The sequence below is a fragment of the Stenella coeruleoalba genome (assembly GCF_951394435.1).
Source record: "Stenella coeruleoalba genome assembly, chromosome: 15".
Classification (NCBI taxonomy): Eukaryota; Metazoa; Chordata; class Mammalia; order Artiodactyla; family Delphinidae; genus Stenella; species Stenella coeruleoalba.
In genome coordinates, this window is record NC_137161.1 from 70898127 (window position 1) to 70925373 (window position 27247).

Consider the following 27247-nt stretch of genomic DNA (forward strand, 5'->3'; position numbering starts at 1 on the left):
ATTTTCATAAAGTTGCAGCGTACCACGTCCTGGAGACCAGGAGGAAGCCCTAGATTCTGGTTCTGCATCAATATTCTACAAACCTGAAACTAAGTATCAAATCTCAAGGTGTACATTGGTTGCAGTAAATAATGGTGCATAGGTGTTTGAGAAATAAGCCAAAGTCTTCTTTGGATTATCTACCTGGTATGCGAATAGCATATGATTTTTATTGGCACATCTACCCAGGGCATGCGACACTCCAACCTTTGCTTCAGTGTTTGTGTTGTTTTGATCCACCTCTAGGAGGCAGTCTCAGCCATCGCTTTAGGTCTCGCAATGTAAGCATACTAGATGCGGAGTATTTATTGTTCTTGTTTTGAGGATGGGAGTACATCTGATATGTCAGCAAAAGCCGCAAAAAGCAAACTCAGAACTATGCCTTTTCATTCAACTAATATGCATTAAGGACTTACTATACAGCACCGGGACACGAAGAACAGAATCACTGGGAGAACACTGGGGTGGGTTTTGAAGGAAGAGTAGGAGTTTTGTACTGTGAGATACATTTGGATCGTCGCTTTCTGTGGGCTTAGGGCCATCGTTGAGAATATTCATTAAGGAATTATTTTAATCCTCTACTAAATGCTCCTCTGGCTGTAGGACACGGCAGACTTCAGATTCAGACACCTCTGAGTATTAGTTCTTCCACTGTACCACCGAGAACTCACTCAAGTGTGAGTTACACACACACACACACACACACACAATTCAGAGTGGCTTGAGTAAAGAAAGGAATGTATTAGCTCTTGTGACTTAAAAGTCCAAGATAGTGCTGGCTCCACGCGGGGCTGGTTACGGGGGTTGAACACGCTTAAGAAGCTCTACTTCCTATCTGGTCTGTCTCTCTGTGTCCTCAGTTCTGCTCCCTCTATGTTGCTATCACTCTTGGACAAATCTCTTCATGGAACATAGAAGAACATTCATAATAGTGAACCTAATCCGTTGATTAAAAAATAACTTCTTGGGCTTCCCTGGTGGCGCAGTGGTGGAGAGTCCGCCTGCCGATGCAGGGGACACGAGTTCGTGCCCCTGTCCGGGAAGATCCCACGTGCCGCGGAGCAGCTGGGCCCGTGAGCCATGGCTGCTGAGCCTGCGCTCCGTAGTGGGAGAGGCCACAACAGTGAGAGGCCTGCGTACTCCCCCCAAAAAAATAAATTAAAAAAAATGACTTCTTCCTTTTGGTGGCCCTTGTAGCTCTCAGCTCACATCAGCTAATAATTCCAGGGGAAGAGGAAGACGGACTTTTCCAGCAGATTCAACCATTCAGACCCTGGGTTGAGTCTGTTGGCCTGGCTTTGGGCATGTGCCTAGTCCTAAACCAGTCACATGGCCAGGGAAACGGACTAGCCAGAGTAGCCTGGCCTTGAGTGGCCAGGCCTCTGTCATGTGCTCGCCCTTGAAGTGCCAGCAGTGTTATTTCCACCCACACCACATGGACTGAGAGTGGAGGAGAGGTGGTTTCCCAAAGGAAAACCAAGACGATGTAAATAGAAGAAAATGAATAGATGCTAAACCGACAGAAACAACAAATGTCCACCATCTCCACTTGAACATGGCCTTTGGGCAATTTGCTTCAGCTTTCAAAGCCTCAGTTTCCTCCTCTGTAAAATGGGGATAATGACCCCAGGGCATAGCATTATTGCAGACAGCCACAATAAGCACCACAGAGAGCATCATAAATGGTCATTAAAGCGGCCCAAAGACTGGGCTCCAGTAACCTCGCTTGTCGCTCATAAATCATCCCTCAGTTAAGATGTGGCATTGGGGGAGGGGGAGGGGCAGGGCAGGTGGAGTAGTCAGTCAGGTGTGCGGAAGTGCTTCAAGAACTCTGTGGTGCCCCCGACACAGTGTGTTCACAGCTCATTATTAGACCATTCCAAGTTATTGTTCTTCTCCACTGGGACTTGACACCTACAAAGTCAGGTCCTCAATGTCCTCCAGCCCTGGCAACCAGCCCTATGCTCTAAGCTGCTCGTTAATGCAGCTCAGGCTCTGGTACTCGCTAAATCAACCCTGTTTAGGAGAATTCCAATATTCTGGCCTCAGAGGAATACGTGATCCCTGAAATATAGACTCTGTCGAGTTCCTTTAAGCATAACTGATTCTTGGCGTTTCTCTCCAATTCCATTTCTTTTTCCCCCAGAGAGAATTAATAATATGGCCATTGATAAAATTCTGCACCATCTCTGGGGCCAGCATTAGGGATAAAGATGATAAGGATAACAATAATGGCAGTGGGACTTTGCTTTCGCATCACGTCCAGATTCCTTAAACCTTTTCCCGTACTTAACTCACGCCTCCCCGACACCCATCACTCTAGTCAAACCCACTTCTGGCCAATCCATGAACGTTTCAGGCTTTTTCAGGCCCCCAAACCTTTGCCTGTGCTGCTCCAGCTGCCTGGAATGCCTTTCTCTTATTGCCCAGCAAACCTTTCAACTTTCAAATCTCAGCTCAGATGTCTCCTTATTTATTCATTTAGGGCCCATTGTGTGCCAGACAATGTCCTAGGGGCTTGGAATACACAAGTGATCAAAACAGATGCAGCCCCTGCCTTCATGAAGTTTCCATTCTAGTGCAGGGGATGGCCCAATAAATAAAAGGCTTGATGAATAAGATAAAGTAGAGATTATTAGTGAGCGGTTGGGAGTGTGTACGTGTATGTGTGTGTGTGCGTGTGCGCGCATGTGCGCATACGCGCACGCACAGCTTGCAATTTTGAATAGGATGGCTGGGGAGGACCTCCCCGAGAAGGTAAGATCTAAGACAAGCCTTGAGGAGGTGAGGAATCTGGGTATTTACCTGGGGGAAGGAACGGTGGGTCTAAGACCCTGAGGTGGGCACATGCTGGGTGTTGCGGGTACTGCAGTGATGAGGAGGACAGTGGAGCAGTGGGAAGAGGTCAGGGACGTGGATGGAGGCCCAGTGGGCAGGGCCTGGTGGCCGCTGGGACCCGTGCAGAGTCCAGAGCAGAGAAGTGACATGATTCAACTTCCCTTTCATCAGGACCCCCGGCTGTAGAAAGGAGAACGGACTGTAGGGGTGAGGGCGGGAGCCGGAGGCCAGTGAAGGGTCCTGAACCAGTGTGGTAGCGGGGAAGTGGGGAGAAGTGGTCAGCTTTTGGATACATGGTATTTTTCGCGTGGAGCTGATGGACTGGACGTGGAGTGGGAGAGTGAGTTAGTGAGTTACGCTTCGAAGGTGACTCCCGAGGATTGGGGCCTGGCCGTGCCCTCAGGGGCCTCCTCTGTTCCCTCCTTCAGATCCTTGGCCTCACATTTTATACATTTTGCTGTCATCACTTGTCTCTTTTTTTTGGCCTCAGACACCCTGGGTAATCTGATGAAAGTTGTGGACTCTCTTCCCAGAATAGTACCCTTGTGCAGTCAGTTGAATCGATGTGCCCAGAGCCCGCTGCGGGCCATCCCCCGTATTAGGGACCCCTGGCCAGTGTGTGTTGCTTGACTGGGTACATGAAAGCAGGGGGTGCCGTTCACACCGCACACAACAGGGATGGGGGCGGGGTTGTGCAGATCGGCCCCTGGCTGGCGGTTGGGTACTGTCTACAGGCACGTTGGAATCTGAACGCACGCTGGGTCCGTTTTTTGTTAAACCCTCATTGCATAGGTAACAGCCACACAGTAAACACTTGATCAGTGTTTGCTGAAACACAGTGATGATAAACCTGGCGCTTTCTAAGTTTCTCCCACCTTTGTGGGATGCCTTAAATATTAATTAATGCCTCCGTTTTATAGCCTGAGAAATAAAGCCTCAGCAAAGTGAAATATGCCGTGCTGGGGAGAAGTAGTGTCTGATGTCTGACCAGGGTGAGGGTTAGCCAGGTGGGTACTCAGTCAGCCTTAGCAGTTATCATCACGGAGCTGGATGTTGTTGAAGCTGAGACCCGAACCCAGGACTCCAGGCTCCCCACATGATGGTCCCCTCCTTCCCCAGTTCTGTGCTCCAGGAATTTATAATCCAGCTGGGGAATCAATAAGAAGAAGAAAGAAACGGATCCTAAATTACTTCTACTTTTCTCCTAGTTAATCCTTAGAGCAGCCCTGCCAGGTAGACCTTATTACTATTCCCTTTTTACAGATGAGGAAACTGAGGCTCAGAGAAGGTAAGTAGCAGAGTTCAGGACTCACCTCCAGGTCTCCAAATCCCCAGATAATGAGTGAGCAATAGATATAGTTAAAGGCTTACAGTGTAGCACTTAATTATATATGATTTCACGCTGTATTGTATATAATTTAATACTAATTGCAGGGTTTCAAAATGAGCTGAAGTGAGCGGGGGTGAGAATGGTAGGGGAAGGCTTCGTGGAGAATTGGGGAGCTGAGCTGGGCCTTGGAGAGGATTTGGGTGGAGGCTGGAGGGAAAGGGAATCGAATGATTAAGGCATCAGGATAGCAATGAGCTGGCTGGGAGTGGGGAGGGGCCAGGATAGTACTAGTTAAATAATGGAACTCCATAAATGCAAATGTAACTAACGTTCATTGAGAGCTACCCAAGTGCCAGATACTGTGCTATGTTTTTTTTATTGTTATTGCATCCAACCCACCTTTGACCCTGTGAGGGAAAGACAAATCCAACCAGACAGGCACTATTGTTACCTCCATTTGATCGATAAGGAAACAAATAGCACTGTTGTGACTTGGAGCCAGGCCTGGACTCCAAAGCTCACATTCTTCACAGCTCAAGTTCAGTGCTGATCTGATTAGAGGTGGGCGTATCGTGAACAGTGGGGAATAAGCTGGGCTGGTCTAGGGCCTTGCTGGCTAAGTGTGGCCCACGGGCATTGCCTGGGAGCTTGTTAGACGTGTGGGCTTGGGACCCTTCCCAGTCCTACGGAAGGAGAACCTGCATTTCAGCACAATCCCCAGGTGATTTGTGTTCACATCAGCATTTGAGAAGCACGGGGCTGGTGAGCAGTTTGGCTGGATATATGCCTGAGCTCTTCAAATCTTTCCTATGACATCTCCCTGCTGGCAGAGGCGAATAAATGTATTCCCTGAGGGTCTGAGGTAAAAGCCCAGGACAGCCCGCCCCACGCTGAGATTCCTCTGAAGTCTCATATTTCATCTAAAAATGTCATTGACTGTTTCATTGCATACCATAATATATCAGTGGTCATTTTAATATCTCAAAATGGTTATGTAAATTGCCATGGAGTAGGATCCGTGTTCCGGGGAGATGCATGGGACGGGTTTCCTTGTATCTTAAATGGGGTACTAATAACCACTTCAAAGGCTGCTGCAAAGATCAAAGGAGAATCATGTATATGGAATTGCTGCGTCAACTGTCCGCATCGTGCACATGTTGTTGTGGAAGGAACTGAGAGTCCTCTCCAGACCCAGTGTCCCGCAACCAACCAGCTGTCCAGAGGGCGGAGGTCACAGTGCTTTTCTCACAGTCAAGGTGAGGCAGGGCTCAGTCCCGAGGAGGACAAGGGAACATCTCTGGGCATCTCAGGAAGCCAGGGAAATAGGAATAGGAACACCTATTGCTAGTTTGTTTAAATTTCTTATGATTTCATAAAATCACCCTTTCTTATTATTCCCCACTTCCTGATTGGCCAGATTAGTTAAGCCGGAAAACCCCAGGAAAATCCAGAGGCTTCAGAGACATCGGGTGAGAGAAGACGGGAGTACAGCATCCTGTCCCCAGGTGGCCCAGAGAGAGGGGAGCCTGGGAGGAAAAGTGGGGGTGACAGGGAAAGAGGGAAGCAGATGGCCACAACCTGGAGTCCTATAGGAAAAGGGGAGAGAAGGGGACTGGGCTGTCAGCCCTGGACTAGCAGTGACTCTCTGGCTTCCCCATCCAGGGGACCCATTTCCTTGTATCGGAAGAAGAGAAGACAGAGGGAGAGAGACCCAGAGAGGTGAGATGGACAGAGACAGTGACCATCCACGTCCAAGGCCAAGGAAGAAGGGCAGCCAGAGAAGGCACAGGAGGGAAGGAGGCTCATTCAGAACCGCAGAAGCTACAGGAGGGGAATTTGGGGACGGATGGGTGGGAACAGCTCCCCATGGCCCGGAGCAGTCGAAAAGGATGCAGTTGGGAAGAGCTGTTATATTTGCTTAAGGAGGTTATGAGTCACCCTTGGGGAGAGTTCTGGTAGATTAGTGGGGTTAAGGCCAGATTTTGAGGCGCTAAGAACAGAATGATGGAGATTCTTTTTTTTTCTTCTTCCCATGATAATCGTTAGGATTTTCACACCAATTGTGTTTCTCTTACAAAGGTCTTACTTGCCATTTAACACTTAATCCCTGTGACTTGTGACTAGAGTGAAGCTGATATTGTCCCTTTAATCCACTCCTTGGCGAAAAGTTAGTTAAGAAACATAGAAAATTACAAAGCATTGTTAACAGTATAATCCGACTTTTGTTTAAAAGAATGTGTGTGTTTGTGTGTGTATTTATAAATATGAACATATGTATATTGTAAACAAAGAAAAACATCTAGAGAAATATGTATCAGATTGTAATGGGGGTTTTACTGGTATATACATGTTGCTTTTAATATGTATAGTTTATTATACATTTATTATCCCTCCATAAAGCTGTAACAAATTCTAATAGGGGTTATCTCTAATGGTCAGGTTACGGTATATGACTTATAATTCTTTTGGCTACAAAGGGCAGAAACTCAGCTGAAACTTTAAAGCAATAACTAAGTTGTTCCAGTACTTCTTCAGGCATGGGTGGATCCAGGGGCTCAAATTATGTCATTGGGAATCTCTCCTCTCCATCTCTGGGATCTGCTGTCTTCTTTCTTGACTTCATTCTCAGGCAATTCCAGGCCTGCGTCTCATCACTTTAGCACTCCAGTGGAAAGAGAACAGCTTTTTCCCCAGGAGTATTAGCAAAGTCCCAGGGCTGACTTTCAAAGGGCCGTGCTCAGGCTCATCCCTAGACTAGTGAATCGTTGTGGCTGAGGGGAGAACTATGTTGATGGTTGAGACCAAGGCCAAGGTCATGTGACCCAAGAGGAGACCAAAGGAACTTTCATGGGCATCTAAGGAAGCCAGTGAACTGAAAAAAGGGGGCCGAATGGTTCCCCCGAAGAAATTCAGAGTTCTGTGGCCGGAAGAGGAAGCAGGAAACCACAAATGTCTGCTTTAAAGGAGCCTTTACTCTCTGGGTCATATATTTTTTTGGGGGGGTCATATATTTTTGTAACGACTGAGCTGTTTATAATAAGCATGCGTTTTTCTTACAATGGCAAGAGAAAGATGAGCTTCTCCTCTTTTTTTTTTTTTTTTTTTTTTTTTTTTTTTTGCAGTACGTGGGCCTCTCACTGTTGTGGCCTCTCCTGTTGCAGAGCCCAGGCTCCAGACACGCAGGCTCAGCGGCCATGGCTCACGGGCCTAGCCGCTCCGCGGCATGTGGGATCTTCCCGGACCGGGGCACGAACCCGCGTCCCCTGCATCGGCAGGTGGACTCTCAACCACTGCGCCACCAGGGAAGCCTGAGCTTCCCCTCTTAAACAACTGATCTGGGTTCCATCTGGTTAGGACAACTGAGATCACAAAATCATGAGTGTGGAGAAAACAGTAAAGCCCAAGTCTTCTCAGAGTCCTTGATTTTATAGGACATGGGAGGAAAGAACAGTGGCAAGGCTGGGGAATCGACCTTGTCCTTTTCGTAGATTGTTAGTTGTGTATGTTCAAGACCCAGTGGGCCATCAGACAGTCTCTGGGGCTCTGGGTCACCAGGGTGATGCGCCCAGGGAGCTGGACCTTCGTCAAGGTCAGCCTCTCTGCCTCTCGGCCTCCTGTGTGGTGTGTGCTGTACCCAGGCTTCAGTAAAGCTTCCCTGCATTCCGATATCACACCGCTCTGTTTCTTCATTTCAGGGTTACACTAAGGACATGGTGACAGACTTTGATGAGAAACACGATGAGTATTTAATATTGCTCCAGCAGAGGAACCGGTAAGATGAAGCCGCTCCACGGCTGCCCTTCCTATTAGCCAAATCAAAATTCTGTTTAGATGTATTAACAGCATGCAGGCTGTCTCACACAGGAATGGGATGCAGTCACCCTCCACTCAGAAGCTTGGAATAATATCTGCCGTCCCAGTTCCTATTTCTCCATTCACTGGTTTAATTGCATCTTTTGACTGAGCTGTAGCAAACTGTTCGACGCATCAGAGCCACGTCTCGCTTCCCTGCTCCGGTTCTGGGAGAAGCTGGGTTTGCCATGAAAAGCTAGACTTTGGCAGGGCCTGTGCATTAGTCACCTGAATAGGCCAACCTGTGATCTCACAGGCTTTGAAGGTCCCTGGAAATCTGAGCCTGTAATCATGCCTTGTTGTATAAAGGAGGAGTCCTTTTACACTTGTGTTTGAAGGTGGTTGATGTCATTTAAAGTTCAGTCAGTCCTGATTTTGACTCTGGAGTGCTGGTTCTCGCAAAAGCCTGCAGCCATGCCACGTGTAGTGACTGGGGTCAAGGCTTGTGGTCTGGCTTGAAAGAGAGCGGGTATCGTGTCCTCCACGCCTTTGCAGGGCTGCGCAAGTTCATTTGCAGTTCACTGTGCTTTGTCTTCAGGCCTGGAACCTTACAGAAAGCTGGGTTTGCAAACTCCGATGCTAGGAGGGGACAGTCAGGGAGTGAAGCTGGCTCAGTGGGGACAGTGGGCACCTGGAACTCTCACGGGCCAAGGGGTCCGTATCCTCCAAGGTGGCCAGAGAAGCTGGAAATCTGGATTTGTGTGGTGAAGTCTCCTGAGTTTTAAAATGTTGGTAATGAATTCAAATCAAAGCACAAAACAAACAGAGGAATTCCGCAGGCCCCCCAGACAGATCTGCAGGACGGGGAAGGACAGGGGCACTAATGTGGGGCTTTGTGTCGTGCGCTGGGCTTGGGGTCCTGTAGCTAAGAGAGTCTGTGGGTTGTTATTCTGAATGTGAATTCAGCCTTGTCTGATGGGCTGGATTCCCGGTGCTTGTCAACTGGGGCCCCGGTGGCATGTCGCATGGGGCAAGTTTTTATGGTGCAGGAGTTTCCCATGTGTTGTAGGAGTTTAGCATCCCTGCCTACCCACCCCTTTACTTAATTCCACTAAGACCCCCAGTATCTATGACAACAATACCTGCCCGCATTCCAGATGCCTCCTTGCAAGCTGGTCCCGCCCCCCATAGAGAACTTCTGAATAGATCAACTCTCCAGGACCAGCCAGAAATGCCAGGCAACATCCCATGTGCCCAGCTGCTCTGCACTCATCTCTCTCCACCCCAGGGGCAGCCTCAAACCCAGGCTTGTGCTGATTAGACCCATGTGGGTTTTTATCATCATTAATGCCAGGAACAGAATGTTTTTATTCAGTTTCTGGCAGGCTGGATGGTGCCACTGAACACCTGGGCGCGATCATTGAATCATATACATGTGACTTGTCTAGGAGGAGAGTGTCATAGTTCTTTTTTTTTTTTTTTTGCGGTACGCGGGCCTCCCACTGCCGTGGCCCCTCCCGCTGCGGAGCACAGGCTCCAGACACGCAGGCCCGGCGGCCATGGCTCACCGGCCCAGCTGCTCCGCGGCATGTGGGATCCCCCCGGACCGGAGCACGAACCCGTGTCCCCTGCATCGGCAGGCGGACTCTCAACCACTGCGCCACCAGGGAAACCCCTGTCATAGTTCTTTACGAGCAAATTGCTTCTCATTAATCGAGAGATCAATACGTGCGTGATCAAAGGGCACAGACCAATAGCACAGCTGAACAGATCCAGAGATGAGGTTGCAGCACAAAGGCCATTAAAAAATATGTCAACATGGAGCTGCCATAAAATTTGGGGGATGTGTTGTCACCAAGAGAGAGCTGGCTTGATGACAGGAAATTAGAAAGTAGAGCTAGAACACCTCCAAATGGAGACCTGAAGAGTGGGAGTGCCTCTGAGCTGTCATCAGATGAAGCCTGAAAAGGCACCTTTGCTGGAGTGCCAGTTGTGTGGCGGGCACCTCAACCCCATTGGTACAGTTATTGCACCCATTTTACAGATAAGGAAGCAGAGACCAGGACAGCAAGCAATTTGCCCATGGTCATGCAGCCAGGAAGTGGTGGAGCTGGGCCGTACTTTCTTATTTATGTTTTGTTTGACATTGTCATCAATAATCAAAAGGAGAGAAACCTGCCAGGGTTGCCAATGGCTCTAAGTTCACTACGGAGAAGTTTTGTGGGAATAAACTGAAACTGATTTGGAAATGTAGTTACAAGACTGGGTAGAAAACCAGCCTCTGAACTTTATATTGGGCATAGAGGAAGGTGAAAACCCGGGCTGCTTATCTGCGTTGCCTTGTGACCCAAGAAGGGGGTGTGCAATCACTGGGCTGAGTTCTTAGACATCTGCCCAGAACACAGCTGCCCACAAGATGCTGGTGACATTATTCTTCTATTCATTCAGCAGGATTCCATTGAGTACCTTCTCAGTGCCTAGCATTACCACTGGTATGAAGGAGAACATTGCAATGAGGGAGACACAGACTGTATTAGTTAGCGCTCCTTTGCTTGAAGGGACAGGAACCCAAGGTAAATGACTTTAAACAACGAAACGTACTGACTTGTGAAATTAACAAATCCAGGATGATACACTGGCTTCAGGCATAGTTGGATCCAGGCACTCAAACTGGGTCACTGAAATCAGTCACTCTCCATCTCTCAGTTCTGTTTTCTCATGTTGGAATCATCTCAGGCAGGTACTTCCCTCACGGAGGTCAAGGCAGCCACTGGAAGCCTCACACTTACATCCCACCTCGAGGGGAAGAGAACACATCTTTCCTAATAGTTCCAGCAAAAGCGCTGAGGAGGGCCCCCGTAGGTTTGGCTGGGGCCCCATTCCCATCCCTGAGCCAATCGCCGCCCTGTGCCTGGTTGGGGTGGCAGGGTCTGCCTGGCCACTCCTGGGCCACCCCATTAACTTGGGCGATGGTGTGAGTCTCACCCAAACCACGAGGAGTAAGAGGAGGAGGGGAGTGGTTCCCAAGGGGAACCTGAGGGGCTGTGTTTGGAAGATGGGGGAGAGTTGGCTGGACAGGCAAAAAGAACAGGTGCCCACCACACAGCCCTGGCCCTCAAGGAACTCCCCAGGCAGCGGCAAGTGAGCACAAGGCCACCTGTGACTATGCCGGAAGCGCAGAAAGTGGTCATGTGCTCCAGGAGAGGACTGGGGAGAGTGGAGAAGGTGTGGCCGCCCTGTTTCACCCCGTACAGCCCTCGCCCAGAGGGTGCTTAGTGATTCTAGTCACTCAGCTTCAGGAAAGAGGTAATCATGGCCAACAGGACTCATGAAAATGCAACCAGAATCATCAAAGGGCTGAGATATGAGGAACAGTTAAGGGCTAACGGCCAAGAGGGGCTGTAATATACGCACTAGATGTGGCAGATCTAAGATCTAAGAATCCAGCAATGGTATTTGTTTTTTTTTTTGTTTTTTTTTTTTGCTGTACGCGGGCCTGTCACTGCTGTGGCTTCTCCCGTTGCGGAGCACAGGCTCCGGACGCGCAGGCTCAGTGGCCATGGCTCACGGGCCCAGCCGCTCCGCGGCATGTGGGATCTTCCTGGACCGGGGCACGAACCCGTGTCCCCTGCATCGGCAGAAGGACCCTCAACCACTGCGCCACCAGGGAAGCCCAGTATTTGCTTTTTGAAAAAGGTTGTTTGAGGGAAATTTATAGGAAAACGTACCCATATGAGAGGTGAACCCACTGCCCCAAGAGGAGATTCAGGCAGAAAGAAGAAAGGGGAGAACCAGCACCCAGGGCAGGCCTTGCACAGGCCCGTCTCTGAGCTGGAGATTCATCTGGTATCCCCTTCCATCCTCATGAGCCACAGGCATCCCTGGTCTCATTTTACAGAAGAGGAAACAGGCCCCGGGAGGTGTAGGGAATTGCCCAAGGTCACGAAAGCTGGGAAATGGGAGAGCCTCCAGTACGGAGCTCTGTCCTCCAGCCACATGGGTGGGGGTGGTGACATCCTAGAAGACAAATTACAGAGCCTGTGGGCCCCCAGGTTCTGAGAGGAATGGCAGGCTCTTTGCACCACTGCCTTCCTCCTCTGCATCCTTCAAGGCTGCACTGAAATGACACCACCTCCAAGAAGCCCCCACCTGGGAGCTGCTGCTTCTCCTCTGAACTCTCCTTGCTTGGAGCCCCTGCGGCATGATGCCTGGTGAGGAGACAAGCAATGGCACAATGATGTGGCTGGGAGACGGACTCTGGAGCCTCATGGACTGGAATTTAAATCCTGGCTGCTTCCTCGGCTCTCTGACCTTGGGCAAATTCATCTATGAAACAGATCGATGGTAGGAACTTAATCCCTGGGCCAGTGAAGGATTAAGCAGGACGAGATGCTTGGAGGTCCACAGTAAGCCCACCCGTCCAAGTATACTTTCTCCATCATCATCATCATCATCATCATCATCGTCATCACCGTCATTTTAATGATAAACATGCCTTCTCAAATGATGTCCAGATAATCCTTGAATGCCTGACCCTTAGAGAACCCCTCAGTTGATCCTGGGGGTGAATGAGGTCCAGAGGAGGCACGTGGCCAGCCCACAGTCACACAGTAACTGTGGCGCTTAGAGACCGAGATGGTTCGGTCATAAACCCGGTCACAGTTAGGCCCGTGAGCAACACGCCACCTGCCCTTTGAGCTCAGCTACGTCCTCTCACCACCTGGACCCCTGCTTGTGCCCTAACCGCCCAGCCGTCAAGCATCTCACATCCCCCCCCCCCCGACCCCCCGTCACAGTCCCTCACGTGACACCCTGTGCTCTAACTCACAGTGCCTCCACTTCCTCTTCTGAACAGAAGAGCTCTCTGTACAAGTGACCCCAAAGGTCATTACGAGATAAGCGGAAACGATGCCTGTGGCGTGGTTAGATACACGGTGGCTGTATTAGGGTGCGCGTCCATGCCTTCTCTCTCCTGCTAGACCTTGAGTTCCAGAAATGTTGAGAGTATTCCTCACCGTTCCTCACACTCATCACGGACCCCACACCCAGGGGGCAGGAAGGGAGAATAAACAGGCACACAGATACTATTCCATAGCATGAGGCAGGGAGACACGTGCTGTGAAACAAACAGAATCTGTAAGGGAATAGAGAGTGACAGGGCAGCGGGTGGCTGGGGGCTCCATCTCCGGAAGGGCAGGGACTTAATCTGATTTTTCTGAATCCCTGACACTAAGGGCAGCTTTTTATGCAAAGTAAGCTATCCGTTAAAAAACACCCACTTTCTTTGATGCCACATGTGTACTGCTGATGTGCTCAGCTGCAGCAGGGGAGTTCCTTTAGTGATTCCTTTCACAGTCTGAATAATTATCTCCTCATTTATCAGTTTCATGAATCCACATTTTCATAAATCACTCTGCTTAAAGAGAGACCTGTGTGGAGCGCCAGCCGCAGAGCCTGGATAACGGGATGCCACCGTGACCATTAAGGTAGCATCAGGAGACAGGGTGGTCTCCAGAAGGAAGTTGAGGCAGGCACTCCCTGGCTAGATGGTCAGATTTTCCTCGTGCCGCCCCTCCCTGGGCTCCCTGTTCTCCCTCCCCGGGGACTGCTGGTACCCACTGCGCCCTTTGATTGTTTGCTCCAGAGAATGCAGCTACTGCCGTGTTTGGAAATTGTCTCTTAGTTACTTGTGTTTTCCTTCTGTTTTATGCTGTTGCCCAACAATCAGGCATCTCCCAGGCTTCCGAGGCTGGCAAGAGATAAGCAGTCTGTAATAAACGTTCCTGCCACGATTGGCAAGATGGATGTATCAACCATTAAAGAAACAGTTAAAAAGCAAACAAAGAAATCACCAGTAATACCACCACCCTCCCTCAACAGCTGATTTAATTTTCACATTTATCACCCTCCACTATGGGTCCACAAACACACTTTTTTCCAACTTTGCACTTATCACATATATACCATTTTTATCCTTCCTTTTTCACCCCCCCACTGAACAGATCACAAATAATCCCCTATGTTTTGACAGACTCTTCGTAATTTTAACAGCTGCATGAGATCCCGGCTTCCACTTCCCTAGTGTTGGACATTCGAGTTGCTTTCATGGTTTTGTTATGACTGAATGCTGACCATTGTTCCTGATCAGAAACAATTTGCTTACTGGGCAAAGACCAAGCATATGGCATTTTCTCTATTTTCATATTACTTCTGAGAAGGTCTTCTGAGTTTCCAGCAATGTCTAAGTTTGCCAGTTTCAGCTTGCTAGCTTTATAAGTCACCTTTGTTGTGGTGAAGACTCTGGGGCCACATTGCTTCAATTTGCATCCTAGCCCTGATACCATACTAGCTGTGTGACCTTAGGCAAGTTACTTAACCTCTCTGTGCTCCAGTTTCTTTATCTATTCAATGAGGTTAAGAAAAGTAATTACCGCACAGGGTTGTTCTAAAGATTAAAGTCTTAATACAGTCAGTCCTTATTATTCACAGATTCCATATTTGCAAATTTACCCACTCACTAAAATTTATTTGTAACCTCCAAATCAATACTTGCAGTGCTTTTGTGGTCACTCAAAGGCACATGCAGATGGCAAAAAAATTTTAGTTGCCCAGCACACACGTTCCCAGCTAAGGTAGAACAAGGGAACACTCTGCCTTCTTGTTTCAGATCTTACAATGTAAAGTGTCCTTTTCACGTTTTACTTAGTGCTGTTGTAACCGAAAGTGGGGTCCAGCTGCTCACCACCCAAAAGCCAATAAAGAGCCCAGGTTGATGGAAAGGAAAGTTTGCTTTATTTCAGACGCCGGCAACCAGAGGGGAGGGCGGACTTCTGACCAAAGGCCAACTCCCCCCACACTGACAGTCAGTGGGCAAGAACTTTTATAGACAAAGGAAGGGGGCTACAGGCAGAAACAGAACAGTCAACTCTTGACGGTCATCTTGAAATTGGTCCTGCGGTGGTCTGACCAGCATCATTTGATTGTTTTAAGTACAGTTAATCTTCAGTTCCAGGGTCGGTTTGTTCCCATTTCCTTGAGGCCAGTTCTTGGAATTGTGGGAGCTTATGTCATGGCTACAGTCCTGTCATCATGTAGTTAACTTCTTCCACCTGGTGGGGCTTTCAGTATCTACAAGACAGCTCAGTGGATATGGCTCAGAATATTACCTATAGCCCTTGAGAAGGAACTAAAGGTCTTGTTGGACTGTTTTCCTTTGTTTCTGCATTTTCTCACTTCTCTGATGAAATTTATTCTTTGGCTAAAGTTTTTCCACAGGCAAAAGGCAGGCTGAGGACCTGGGGGCATAGACCATAGGGTCCTGCTCCGTTTCACCGTGTTTTTTATATTTTTGTACTTTTCATTGATGACTTTGCTGTTTAAACTGCCCCCCCTGGCACAGGGGTAAAGTGGTGTCTCGTATTTATTTCTAAGCCCAAGAAGGCTATGATGTCCCTTACGGAGAAAATACACGTGTTACATAAGCTTCCTTCACTCATGAGTTGAAGTGCTGCTGGCATGAGTTCAGTGTTATTGTATTAAGTACATATTAAATAAGGCGCCTTCAAACAGAAACACACATAAAGCAAGGTTTTGTATTGATCGGCTGATGAAAATGTTGTGACCAGAGGCTCACAGGAACCAAATCCTGTATTTTCCCCTAGGAACAGTGGTTCAGTATTCACTAATTCAGTGTTTGCGGCAACTTTATGGAACATAACTATTGTGAATAATGAGAACTGACTATACGCAAAGCATCTAGAACAGGGTTTGGCCTTCTACCCTTTATGTGATTGCCATTACTATTATTTTTTTTAATTTACATTTTGCTAATTTGGTGGGAACTTACTTAATCACTGAAGAGGATGCACATTTGTTGCCATGATGGTTGGTTGGTTGTATTTCTTCTTCTCGTGCGGAAATAACTCTGGTTTGTGCGGGGTCCCTAAAAGTGTCTGTAAAGGCGCTGAAGGGTTTGGCGTCACACGGGAGCAATTCCGAAGAGGACACTGCACACCGTTTACGGCAGTGAACATCAGGACTGGGGAGAAAAGGACCAAGCCAGGGTGCGAGGTCGGGCTTTAGAGAAAGCTGAACAACGGACCCGGCCGTGCTCACGCCAAAACCCTTTTAGCCAAAGGGTGTGATCATCACATCATTAATCTTGAGCAAAGCCTGCACTGGTGTATTTTTAAACTGCATCAGAATATAAAATAATGACATTTGGGATATCGGGGGTGGGGGGAGTGTTTGAGAACACATTTATTTCCTGAAGCCAAAAATCAGCCCACCTGGCCTGATGACGGCCGTTTCCTGATGTGTGTATGTGTTCTGTGCAATCTCTCTCACAAAGGCTTAGACCGCGTTTTGTTACACGTGGAGCAAAGGGCTGCTATCCACGCAAAGTTGAGATGCGCGAAATTGGGATCATCCCTGGAGATCCGGGCTGTGTGTAGCAGCGTGCACACGCGCCTGTTTTTGTCTCAGCCACCTTGGGGGCGAGGCTGGGTGCCCAAGGTTTTGCTAACATATGTCTGAGCCTCAGAATGAAAAGCAGAAACACCGCTGCAGGGTCCGGAACAGCCTCCCCGTCGCTGCTCCTGCATGTGTGTAATGGGCCTCTCAGGGCTGTTTACGGATGAACAGCTGGGCGCCGGCCACCCGGCCTCGGATTAGAGACGCTTGGCTGTCAGAGCAGCAGGTCCCTCCCCGCATGGGGGTGGGCGGTGGCCCAGGCTCCTAGAATGAGAAGCCAGCAATCGTTTCTCTTCCAGGATATTAAAGCATTTGAAAGCCAAGGACCCCATGCAATTGAGGCTGGAGCACCTGGAACACGGGTTCTCTGTCTACGTCAACGGGGCCAATTCTGAACTGAAGACGTCCCCTCGGAAAGCCGTCCACCCCAGCTTCTCCAGAAGTGCCTCCCACGCCGAGGGGACTCACGGTGAGCACAGGCCAGCAACAGCTCTGCAGACAAATTAGGGACAGTGGAGCCACACCCCATGCACAGAAACTAGTTAACCTATACAAGTTAACTCTACCCACTTGGCCAGAAAGAAAGAACATGAAAGTGAGAGAGAGAGAGAGAGAGAAATCCTTTTCCACTTCTTTTTAAACTAGTCTCGGCCTCCACCCCCCCAGGGCAAAGGTGGCCAGAGCAGTCCATTCCGGGCATTTACATTTCCTAGGTCTCATGTGCCAGTCGTTTAAGGAAATGTCAAGGATAATTTTGATTATACATGATTTTCACTCACTATGCCTTAACTTTAGTACCTAACCCCGGTGATAATTGATTCCACTGTTCATGTCTGAATTTAGTTAATACATACTCTGCAGACTTTAAGCGGATTTCAGGTGTCCTATAATAAAAGACACATGAAATAAAATCTGGGAAGTGGCCTAGAAGGCACCCGACCCAGTGGCTGGCCCCATATAGGCACCGAAAATGATTTGGTGGTGGCTGAATGAATGAAATGGCAGTGCATAGGAGTCAGATACCAGTTTGGCTGTATTGCTTTGGGGAAACCATTTTTGTCTCTCTGCGACTTTGTTTTCTCATCCTTAAAATGGGGCTAATGAATGCCAGAGTGCCCTTCAAGGCGGGTCACTTTGTCTAAGAGGACAGTGTGCTACTGGGTTACAAGAAGAGGATTTGGAACAAGGCAGGGTTGGGTTCGAACCCTGTTCTGCCACTTTCTAGCTTTGAGACCTCTGGCAATTGGGTCCTCTCTGACCCTCAGTTTCCTCTTCTGTAAAATGGGAGTAATTATGCCCACCTTACAGGCTTCCCAGGAGGATTAAACAACATAAGAAGTGTAAAGTGTCCAGCACACAATAATCTTGACTTGTGTTCTAATTCATTGCCTCACAGGTATGGTAAGATCCCAAGCTATTAATAGACAATAAAAGTCAATACAACAACAAGGGGATAAAAGGAGAAAGTGGTGTCTTCAAATCTTCCCCTAGGAGAGCCACTGCATTTCTGCTTAGAGTTTAGCATGCGTTTCCTAGCCCCCAGGGCAAAGAGGGAAATGGGATGGACTCTCCTAGCTTTCATGGGGGAGGAGTCTGGCTGACCTGCTAGTTAGGAGAAGCCGGCCTTTCCTGGTCCAGGTTTCAGGGAGGTGCAGATAACAGGAATCTCTGTACTTGGGTCCCCAGCAGTATATTTACTCATTCAATATATCTCTCTCCCCTCACCCCTCTTTTATACTAATGCTGGTCTGTTGTGCGCCCTGTCCTATGTACCCTGCTTCTGTATCTTAGAGATTGTTCCTTTTGTACATAGACCTGCCCAGTTCAGGAACATACCTACTGTTTCATAGCACAGAGGTGCTGTGACTGATACCCCATCCCTTTTTCTTGGGCATTTAGCTTGTTTTCTGATGCCTTTTGGCTACAAACAGTGCTACAAAAGTGTATTGCTTCACATACAAGACTCTGGGCACCCTGACGGGCATTGTAGATGTAAGTTACAAAACCACCATCAGTGTGGGCTCGTCACCGGGGCCTCACCAAGTCTCTTTCCCTCATCTCTGGTGCAGATTGCGGACGAAAAACCCTGTTTCGAGAAGCTGAAGAAACTTTAAGACGCAATTCACGGACGGCCCCCAGCAAAGTCCAGCGCCGAGGATGGTACCAGGTGTGGAAACCCTGGGCAGAGGCAAGGCGGTGGCCCCAGCTCACACTTTAGAATAAGCAGCAGGGTTATTGTGAGAATAGAAACATAATCAGAGCATTTGGAATCCCCACGGGCAGGGGTTGGGTCTGGCTGGGCACTGCCATGGTGCCTTCTCCGCCTGTGGCACTGGCCTCTGGAGAGCAAAGGAGCCCTGGGGACCCTCCAGCCCACTCTGTGGCATGATCCTCCCTTCTGGCTGGAGCCACCCCAGCCCCAGTCCGGAGCATCACAGGTCAGACTCACAGCCCTGTCATGATGATGTATTCGTACAGCTGTTTTGTACTGAGCACCTGTGATGTGCCAGGCATGGTCTTAGATGCCATGGATGCGGGGGGTGGATAAGACAAAACCCCTCCCCACAGACCTGAGATGCTCTTCGGATTGCTACCGATGCTGCTGACCTGGCAGCTTGCCAGTACCAGGCGTGAGCTAAGCTCCCACGTGACTCCTCTCCTTTACCCTCACAGCAGACCTACAGGATAAATTCCAAAGTCCCTCCTCTTTTCATGATGCTGAGGACACGAGAGCTCAGAAAAGTTACGTGAGCTTTCCAAGGTCAACCACTAGGAAGTGGCAGAGTCAAGACTCAAATCTAGATCTGTGGCTCCAGGCTCGGTGTCCTTGCTCATACAGTCCTGACACCTTCCCCTGCAGTTACTCAGCCTTACTTGGGACCAGTGGGACCCCCACTGCACATTCGCATCACCTGGGATTCTCAGGCCCCACCCTCAGAGATTCCGGCTCACTTGGTCTGAGGATGAGGCTTAAGCAACATATACATACGTATATGTATATATGTGTGTGTGTGTGTGTGTGTGTGTGTGTGTGTGTGTGTGTGTGTGTGTGTGTGTGTTAATCCTTTGTTCACCGAGGTTGGGAAGTGCTGCTTTATAACATTTCACACTGCCCACACGTATGGGTCTATGGTAAATGCTTTCCTACGCTTTATCCGCTATCTTTGCAATAACCCTGGAGGTACGTAAGTATCCTCATTGTGCCACTGAAGAAATTGAGGCCCAGAGAGCAGAGAGGTAATAAGGTGACTTGCTCCCATAGATGCTAAGGGAGGACGTAGGCTGAGGTTTGCACCCTGGACCTGTGACTCCAAACGCAGTGGTCCTCACTTCTCTGCAGGGACGTCTGTGGGTCTCTGATGAAGTGGGGAGGGGTGTTCCTGCCAGCTAACTCCCAGGCCTCATCTGGATGCTGATGAGCAAGGCCTTCAGGGCACACAGCCTGGAGGCTTCCTTTTGTCCCCAGCAATGAATGTTAATTTCCCAATAATGAGGCCTTTCTCCACTTCGCACTTCAGAGAGTTCTCCTCGCTGTTTTGAGTGCCTTCTATTATCAGGAGCCATATTTGCATCTTAGACTGTGACTTAATGGCTGACCCCAGAGTCTGTGCAATTTAAAGACTTGGCCTAAGATTAATTAGCATCCCTCCGCAGTCTCTCCCTGTGCTCCCACACTTCACAGGGCCTAATGGCTAATTTCCTGGCTTTCTGATGCCATGAAGGCTGTAATTGGCCTTCTGTACCGCATCCGTCAGGGGTCAGTCAGTGCCAACAACAGAGACCTCTCAGGCTATTTGAAGCATAAATGAATGGAAGGCAGGGAATTGGGTGCTTGCATCCAGCGAGAGGATGGGCTCTGAGCCAGGCCTCCAGGAATGGTACCCAGCATCCTAACGCGGACCTACCAGGAAAGCTGCTACCTAGGACACAGGAGGGAAGGTGGAGATCAGCCTCAGGAATGTGTCACCTGAGCTGTGATCCAGGAATCAGGAAGCCAGTGCCACAACCGTTGGCCTCAGAGTGATGCTGTGTCTGCTGGAGCGACACTTTGAAGAAAGACCTTGCTCACAGCTCATCCAGCCAGGGTGGGGCATGGATGAAAACACTCATGGCCTCTGCCACATGCTTAGCACAGAAACAGCCAGCGTGTGTCCCCTCCTTTCCACCTCACTTCCTTCTGCTGTCCCTGCCTTCCATGAGGCCATCTGATCTGCTGCACCCATGTCAAATCCAGACCCCAGCTGGGAGGGAGGTAGGGAAATGCACTGTCTGGCTTTCCAGCCTCTACTGAACTGAGAGGCACCCTTGGAGGAGAGCGGAATGGGTGCTGGGGGGCCACCCCCCACCTTTGCGTCGACTCTGTTCCACCCACACACAGTCCTTTGGGGACCAGCCCTCAGAGTGAGACAAACCCGGGAACCGTCAGAAGTGGTGGTGGGTGGACTGGGAGCCATATGATGAGAGAAGCCATCCATTAAGTTAACGGACATGTATTACCGCGGGCCAGGCACTCTGCAAGTCTCTGGGGTTAAAAAACAAAAATCAGGAGGGCTTCCCTGGTGGCGCAGTGGTTGGGAGTCCGCCTGCCGATGCAGGGGACACGGGTTCGTGCCCCGGTCCGGGAAGATCCCACATGCCGCGGAGCGGCTGGGCCCGTGAGCCATGGCCGCTGAGCCTGCGCGTCCGGAGCCTGTGCTCCACAACGGGAGAGGCCACAACAGTGAGAGGCCCGCGTACCGCAAAAAAAAAACACAAAAAACAAAAATCAGGCTCAGTTCCTGCCCTGGAAGAACCGACTGTGAAGACATGGGCACTGCTTATCCTGGGGGGAAGGTGCAACAGCTGTTCTCCAACATACGGAGGGCTAGTCCGGTAGACTCTGAAAGTTAACAGCTTGAAGCCTGTGGGCTGAACTGGCCCCCCAGATAATGGTTTTTGGACTCACACAGTTTAAAAAGACTTAATCACTTGGTAACATTTAAATTCAAAAGATTTTACACATTGTTTTAAAAGTTCGATTCCTCCTTGCCTAGGGAAACGGGAAGATCTGGCCCCCGTGCTGGGCCGCCGCCCAGAAGGCAGCCATCCGTGGCAGCCGAGTGGCGGTTCCCAGTTTAGACAGCGAACAGCCCTGTTTGCCGTGGTCCCCACCACTCCCTTTAGAGCCCCAGCGCCGAGGCCGAGTGGTAGCTGCAGTTTGTCATCGTGCTCTGGCTGCTGCTTCTCTTATCCCCAGCAGCCTCCCCCTTGCCATTCCCCACCTGGCTCACTGGGGCATTTGAACCTGGGCCCCTGGAGAGTAGAAGAGAATGGGCTTTGGAGTCAAACAAACAGCTTACTAGCTGTGTGCCCCTGAGCCAGCCACGTGGCCTCTCCGAGCTTTGCGCTCAGCATCCATAAAGCCTCCCAGGGCTGCTGGGAAGGAATGTGTGTATCGTATGTGTCACGGGCGGTCCATCAGCAGGGGCTGTCGGCTCCCTCAGGTAGGAGCACCTGGAGGCAGGTGACAGACAAGTCCAGATGGTTAAGAGCACAGCGGCCTGGGTTCAAAACCTCAGCTCTACCAGTTGCTGGCTGTAAGGCCCTGGATAAGTGGCTTGTCTTCTCATCTGTAAGTGGTAATGGTACCCTCCTCAGCGGGTAGTTGCTGAGGACTGAGTGAGCGAACCAGTGTTTGTGGAACGTGCCAACCGGTGCCCGGCACAGAGGAAGCCGACAGTAAACGGTAGTGACCGTTGTAATCAGCTGAGAGGCAGGCAGATGCCGAGGGCGGCTCTTCACTCCAGAGGCTTCCTTCACTCGTTCAGTCCTTCATTCATTCCGGGACCATCTACTGGACACTTGCAGGTGCTGGGGTCAGAGCAGTAAGTGAGGCAGGCTAGGCCAGCTCTGGTGTGCGGGTCGGGGCTCTAGAAGACCCCAGAAAGGAGCTTGCGTTTCATCTTACACGTGAGGACTCCCCTGGAGGGTTTTCAGCAGGAGACTTGTGTGTTGGGTTCCTGTTTTGGGTACATCCGCAGCGTTTGCACGGGAGGACCAGGTGGGGGCTGGGAAGCAGGGCTCCCGGTAAGCCTAACGGGCCTTTTCTCTCTCCCAACCTTCCCCAGCCCCACCCTTGCACCTGCTCCCTTCCCCCAGCTTCCCCTTCTCATTTCAGCTTTCTCCAGGTCACAGTTTTTATCTCCCTCAGTATTCGTTTGTTGAAATTTTCCAAGAGAGAGACCTTCTGAGTCTCTCAGCTGGTCTTTGTTACTCGGGTCACGGCCTGGCCTGCCGGTCAGCCTGACGAGGCGCCCGCTCAGGCCTCAGTCGGCCGGGACTGGAGGTGGGGACCAGGTCAGACGACTCAAAGCCTGCCTGCCCTAGAGCTGTCCCCTGAGCAGGGGCTGGGTCCCCACCTTCTCGCCGAGGAGGCTGAGGCAGGACAGTAACTAGACTCGATTTGCCAGCTGCACTGTTACTGTCAAGAGGAAGAGGGGACGGATGGGCTTCCTTTGGCCCCAAGAAGTGGAGTAAAGTAGAAAATTTCTCCATGGTGGAAAGTACATGGAGACAGATTTGGGGGTGCGAAGGATAGAGAGGAAGGCGGTCTCTCTATCTCCATCCTTTCGGATGGGTACCACTGCCCTAGGAGGCGGCCAAGGTCAGGCAGAGTGGCCGAGGCAGCAGAATCTCCAGTGGCCACTGGTGGCCAGTTCTCAAAAGCCACCCCATCAGGAGAGGGACCATAGCCCTGACCCAGTCCTCTTGTGTGCTGTGCCCAGCAGGAGGGACAGGTGGGGCCGCACAGTCACTGGGTGTGTTCACACAGGCCGCGGCCGGGTCAGCCGGGGACACAGCGGTCACAGCCAGCCCCCAGCCAGCACCACTTTCTCCCTGTTGCATCCCCGCCCCCTCCGGCTTGTCACCTTGCCCGTTTCTCTGAGCGGCCCCCTAAACTCTCTTGAGTCCCACGTAACCTTTCCACTGACCAAGCCCGATGCCTCTTCCAGTAGAATAGAGTTGCCAGCTTAGGGTCTTGCCCACCAACTAGGAAGCACTTTTGGGTGGAGCTGCCCTGATAGAAGGGGCTGCCGCAGGTGCACGGGCCTGAGGATACCTGGGCCAGAAGGTCAGAGAGTCATCCAAATGCTGGGCGAGATGCTGACCGCTCCACCCGTAAAACCCTTCCCTGACTCTCCAGTGCTGGGGGAGCCAGGGAGGCAGTTGGCGACACTGGGCTGGGCTTCCGAGCGGCCGCCTGCGCTGTGGATCGGGCTGGTGGTGATAAATGGCTCTTGTCGGTGCTGTCCTTTTTTCCCCCACTGCTTCTCGGCCTTAGATCTTCCTGCTGCTACCAGTGGATGAAGATTTATGGCTTCCTCAGACTTGTAATACTTGGGTGGACAGAGGCCTAATCAACAGAGCCGTCGTTTACCAAAATGCTGTCAGAGTTGATGAACGTCATCGGCTCTTAGCATTAAATTGGTAGTGAAGGGATTGGCCTTCCAGCGATTTACTGTGGGGTGGGCTTTCCTTAAAGGCCTGGAAAGCAAGTTCATTGCAGTTATTAAAGCAAAGGCTTTGTCCTCACTCTGCCGCCATATCCGCTTTCCTGTTGGGGGCCAGGCAGCTTAAACACCTCCAGGAAAGCTCCTGAGTGAAAATGTGAAGCGTGTGGGGCCCTTCCCTTTGTTTTCTTCTTTTTTTCTGAGTTTTGAAAACCCCTGCAGTGTGGACCATAAATGAAACAACCCATAAAGCATCAGGCTTCACAGTGACCTTGCTTGACACAGACTGTCAGCACGCGAATGCTGTTATTTGTAAGAGATCAGACAGATCCGGGAAGAACATCTCAAATAAGGTCGATTTATTCCCCACCCCAACCCAAAGCTGGCTCTGTCAGTATCTTCAGAGCTCTCCCACCTCTAGAGGGAGCCGTTTACATACTGCACAACCTGTGCAACCATCCAGGGCAGCCCCCAGCCTTGCTCTTTTTTTCTAACTGATAATAAGCGTTAATGCAGACCTCTTAGAATACTTTGCTAAGAGGGGTGGCGATACACACAAAAAACTCTGAGCACGACACTGGGCTGAGTGTGGCTGAGTACAGAACACGCTGGCCTTGGGCTGGCAAACCGGAACACGGGTGTTTAGGCATGAGGGCTTTTAAACCCTGTTCCAGTATATGGTCGATACCGCAAGGGAGTATCAGGTCTGGGCACTTGCAAGTAGGCAGGAGAGAGCAGCCGCTTAGAAACACCCACTCTGGGTAAAGTGGTGTGCCGAGCAGGGAGCCAGCCAGAAGCTTGGGCATCATCTTCGCAAGGGCGTGAAGGTGGGAGACAGGGAGCGGGTGGGTGAGCCCAGGGACTGGGTTGGAACCTGCCACCTCGCTCTCCTCAGCAGCAGGTGGGCGTCCTCGTATGGGCGGGGCTGCTTGCCATCTCCTCCCGACGTGGGTAGAGGCACCTCCCCGGGGCTGGGGCGGGAGAGCCGGCCAGATGGAGAGACTATTTATTTCCCTCTCCAGCGCCCACTCAGTGTTTAGACACTCTTTCTGGACCGCATTAATTTTGTCACATGTTGCTTCATAAACACATTTTCCGTTATGTGTGCTGGGTGGGTTCCTTGAGGCCCGGACATTGGTTTAAAAATTATTTTATATCTTGACATGTTTCCAGAGCCTAGTACGCAGTTAGCACTTGGTAAGGACTTGCTGATTGTTCCTTAATGCCTATTGCAAACCTGTCTCCCGATATCTTGGTGAGGTGAGCGGTTGTGCTAAGCTCCTTGGAGGGAGGACGGAAAAGCTGCAGCACAGAGAGACACACATGGACTCTTCTCCTTGGACGCTGGAGAGCCTTCTCGTATTTATAATTAAGATCAGACCAGTAGAGCTGCATTAATCCCAACTCTCTTACTTGCCAGTGGGAATTCCCACTTCAGGTATGGCTGGATCCAGGTGCTCAGACAATGTGGCAGGGCTCATTCACCATCACCCAACTCTGCTTTTTCCCATGTTGCCCTGGGTGAACCAAGATGGCCACCAGCAGCTCCCAACTTACATTCTTTCACCTGCTGTTACATTTCTTTGGCTTCCCTAAACCAATCACCCAGAGACCGTGGGCCAGCAGGATCTAATGCTCAGAGTGGCCAGGCCTGGGTCATGTGCTCTACCCACCCCTGGATGCAGTTCCACATGAATGCTTGGGTTGGGAGTGGGGAAAGGGAGGATTTCCCAAAAGAAAACCAGGGTACTTTTACCAGAAGACAGGGGAACGCATGCCGGACAGGCAGAAGCAATAGTGCCCACCACAAAACCTCACAGACCTCCTGATCTCACACCTCGCCAACTTTAATGTGCATATAAATCACCCGGGTTCTTGGTAAAATGCAGATTCCGATTCCTGCATCTGAGGTGGGGCTTGAAACTTTGCATTTCTCACAAATTCCTAGGAGAAGCCAATGCTGCTGGTCCCTGGATCCTTGTCCCAGCCCTCCCTTTCCAGAGAAAGGAACAGAAACCCATGGACGAGCCAGGCTGCGCCCCAGGTCTGGGCCCCGTGCCCAGTGGTCCTCGCTCTGTTCCCCCTCCTCCTTCCCTCCTCCGCTCTTGGACTGTTTCTTCCCAACATTTTTTTTTTTTGCGGTACGCGGGCCTCTCACTGTTGTGGCCTCTCCCGTTGCGGAGCACAGGCTCCGGACGCGCAGGCTCAGCGGCCATGGCTCACGGGCCCAGCCGCTCCGCGGCATGTGGGATCTTCCCGGACCAGGGCACGAACCCGCGTCCCCTGCATCGGCAGGCGGACTCTCAACCCCTGCGCCACCAGGGAAGCCCCTTCCCAACATTTGAACGTCACTGAGTGGTTTCCGGGAGGAGGGAGGAGCACATTGTGGAACACCCATCCCAGCCATGAACTTCAAAGCCTTCACAGCTTCATCCGGGTCCAAGGCGGGAAAGCCCCCAGGAGCCTCCTGGCCTGGAAAGGCCCAGGCCTGTGGATTCCGTGGTGCCCACCCTCCACGTGGTGCCCACTGCTGGCGCCAACAGACTCTCTGAGAGCGAGTTGACAAAGTCTGGGAGGCAGTGACACCACACGGGAGGCCAGAGCCCAGGGCAGCGAGGCCGACGGCCAAAAGGAAGATGGGTGGAAGGTGCAGTTCCAGAAAGCGCAAGGCGCACTTGGAGTCTGGCGAACATCGCCACAAGACGGGATCGCCCGTGGAAGGAAAAGTGTCCCAGGGCCCCTTCCTCGTGCACCTCTGCCTCCCCGTTCTCCGATGGGGGGCTCCCTACCTGCCTTTTTCTGCCTCTTACACTCTCCAAGCCCTTTTCCTGGAATGATCTAGAGCCCAGCTCCTGCCCCTTTAGTGTTAAATAGTCTCAGGAAATTCTTGAATCCCTCCTTGTTCTCCCCAAGGGCCACTGTAGCCCAGGCTGGATACATTTCTTCTTCACTTGCCTGTTGGGGACAATACAGCGTCGAGGTGCAGGACTGGGGTCAGTCAGAAAACTACAGCCCCGGGGCCAAATTCGGCCACAGCCTGTTTCTGTAAATCGAGTGTTCTGGGGACACAGCCATGCCATTTATGTAGGCATCGTCCAGGGCTGCTCTGAGCTACAGTGGAGCAGTTGACGGTTGTAGCAGAGACCACAGGGCTGGTCTATTCTTTACAGGAAACTGGCTCATCCCTATTTTCGAATAAGGCCTCTGGAGCCACGCTGCTGGGGTTCAGATCCAGGTCCGTGGCTTCCTAGCTGTGTGACCTTGGCCACGTGGCTTACACCCTTGT

The 27247-nt window shown here is 50.7% G+C and overlaps 1 protein-coding gene across 5 annotated transcripts in view; it reads left to right on the forward strand.

Annotated features, from left to right (window-relative positions):
- The window catches only part of KATNIP (katanin interacting protein), a 200379-nt gene that overhangs the window by 43509 nt on the left and 129623 nt on the right, over window positions 1-27247 (forward strand). For all 5 annotated transcript variants that reach the window (XM_079944672.1, XM_079944676.1, XM_079944673.1 and 2 more), the window contains exons 3-5: window positions 7903-7979; window positions 16771-16940; window positions 18541-18638. In XM_079944672.1, coding sequence (XP_079800798.1) covers window positions 7903-7979; window positions 16771-16940; window positions 18541-18638 — 345 coding nt within the window. The remainder of the gene's footprint in view (window positions 1-7902; window positions 7980-16770; window positions 16941-18540; window positions 18639-27247) is intronic.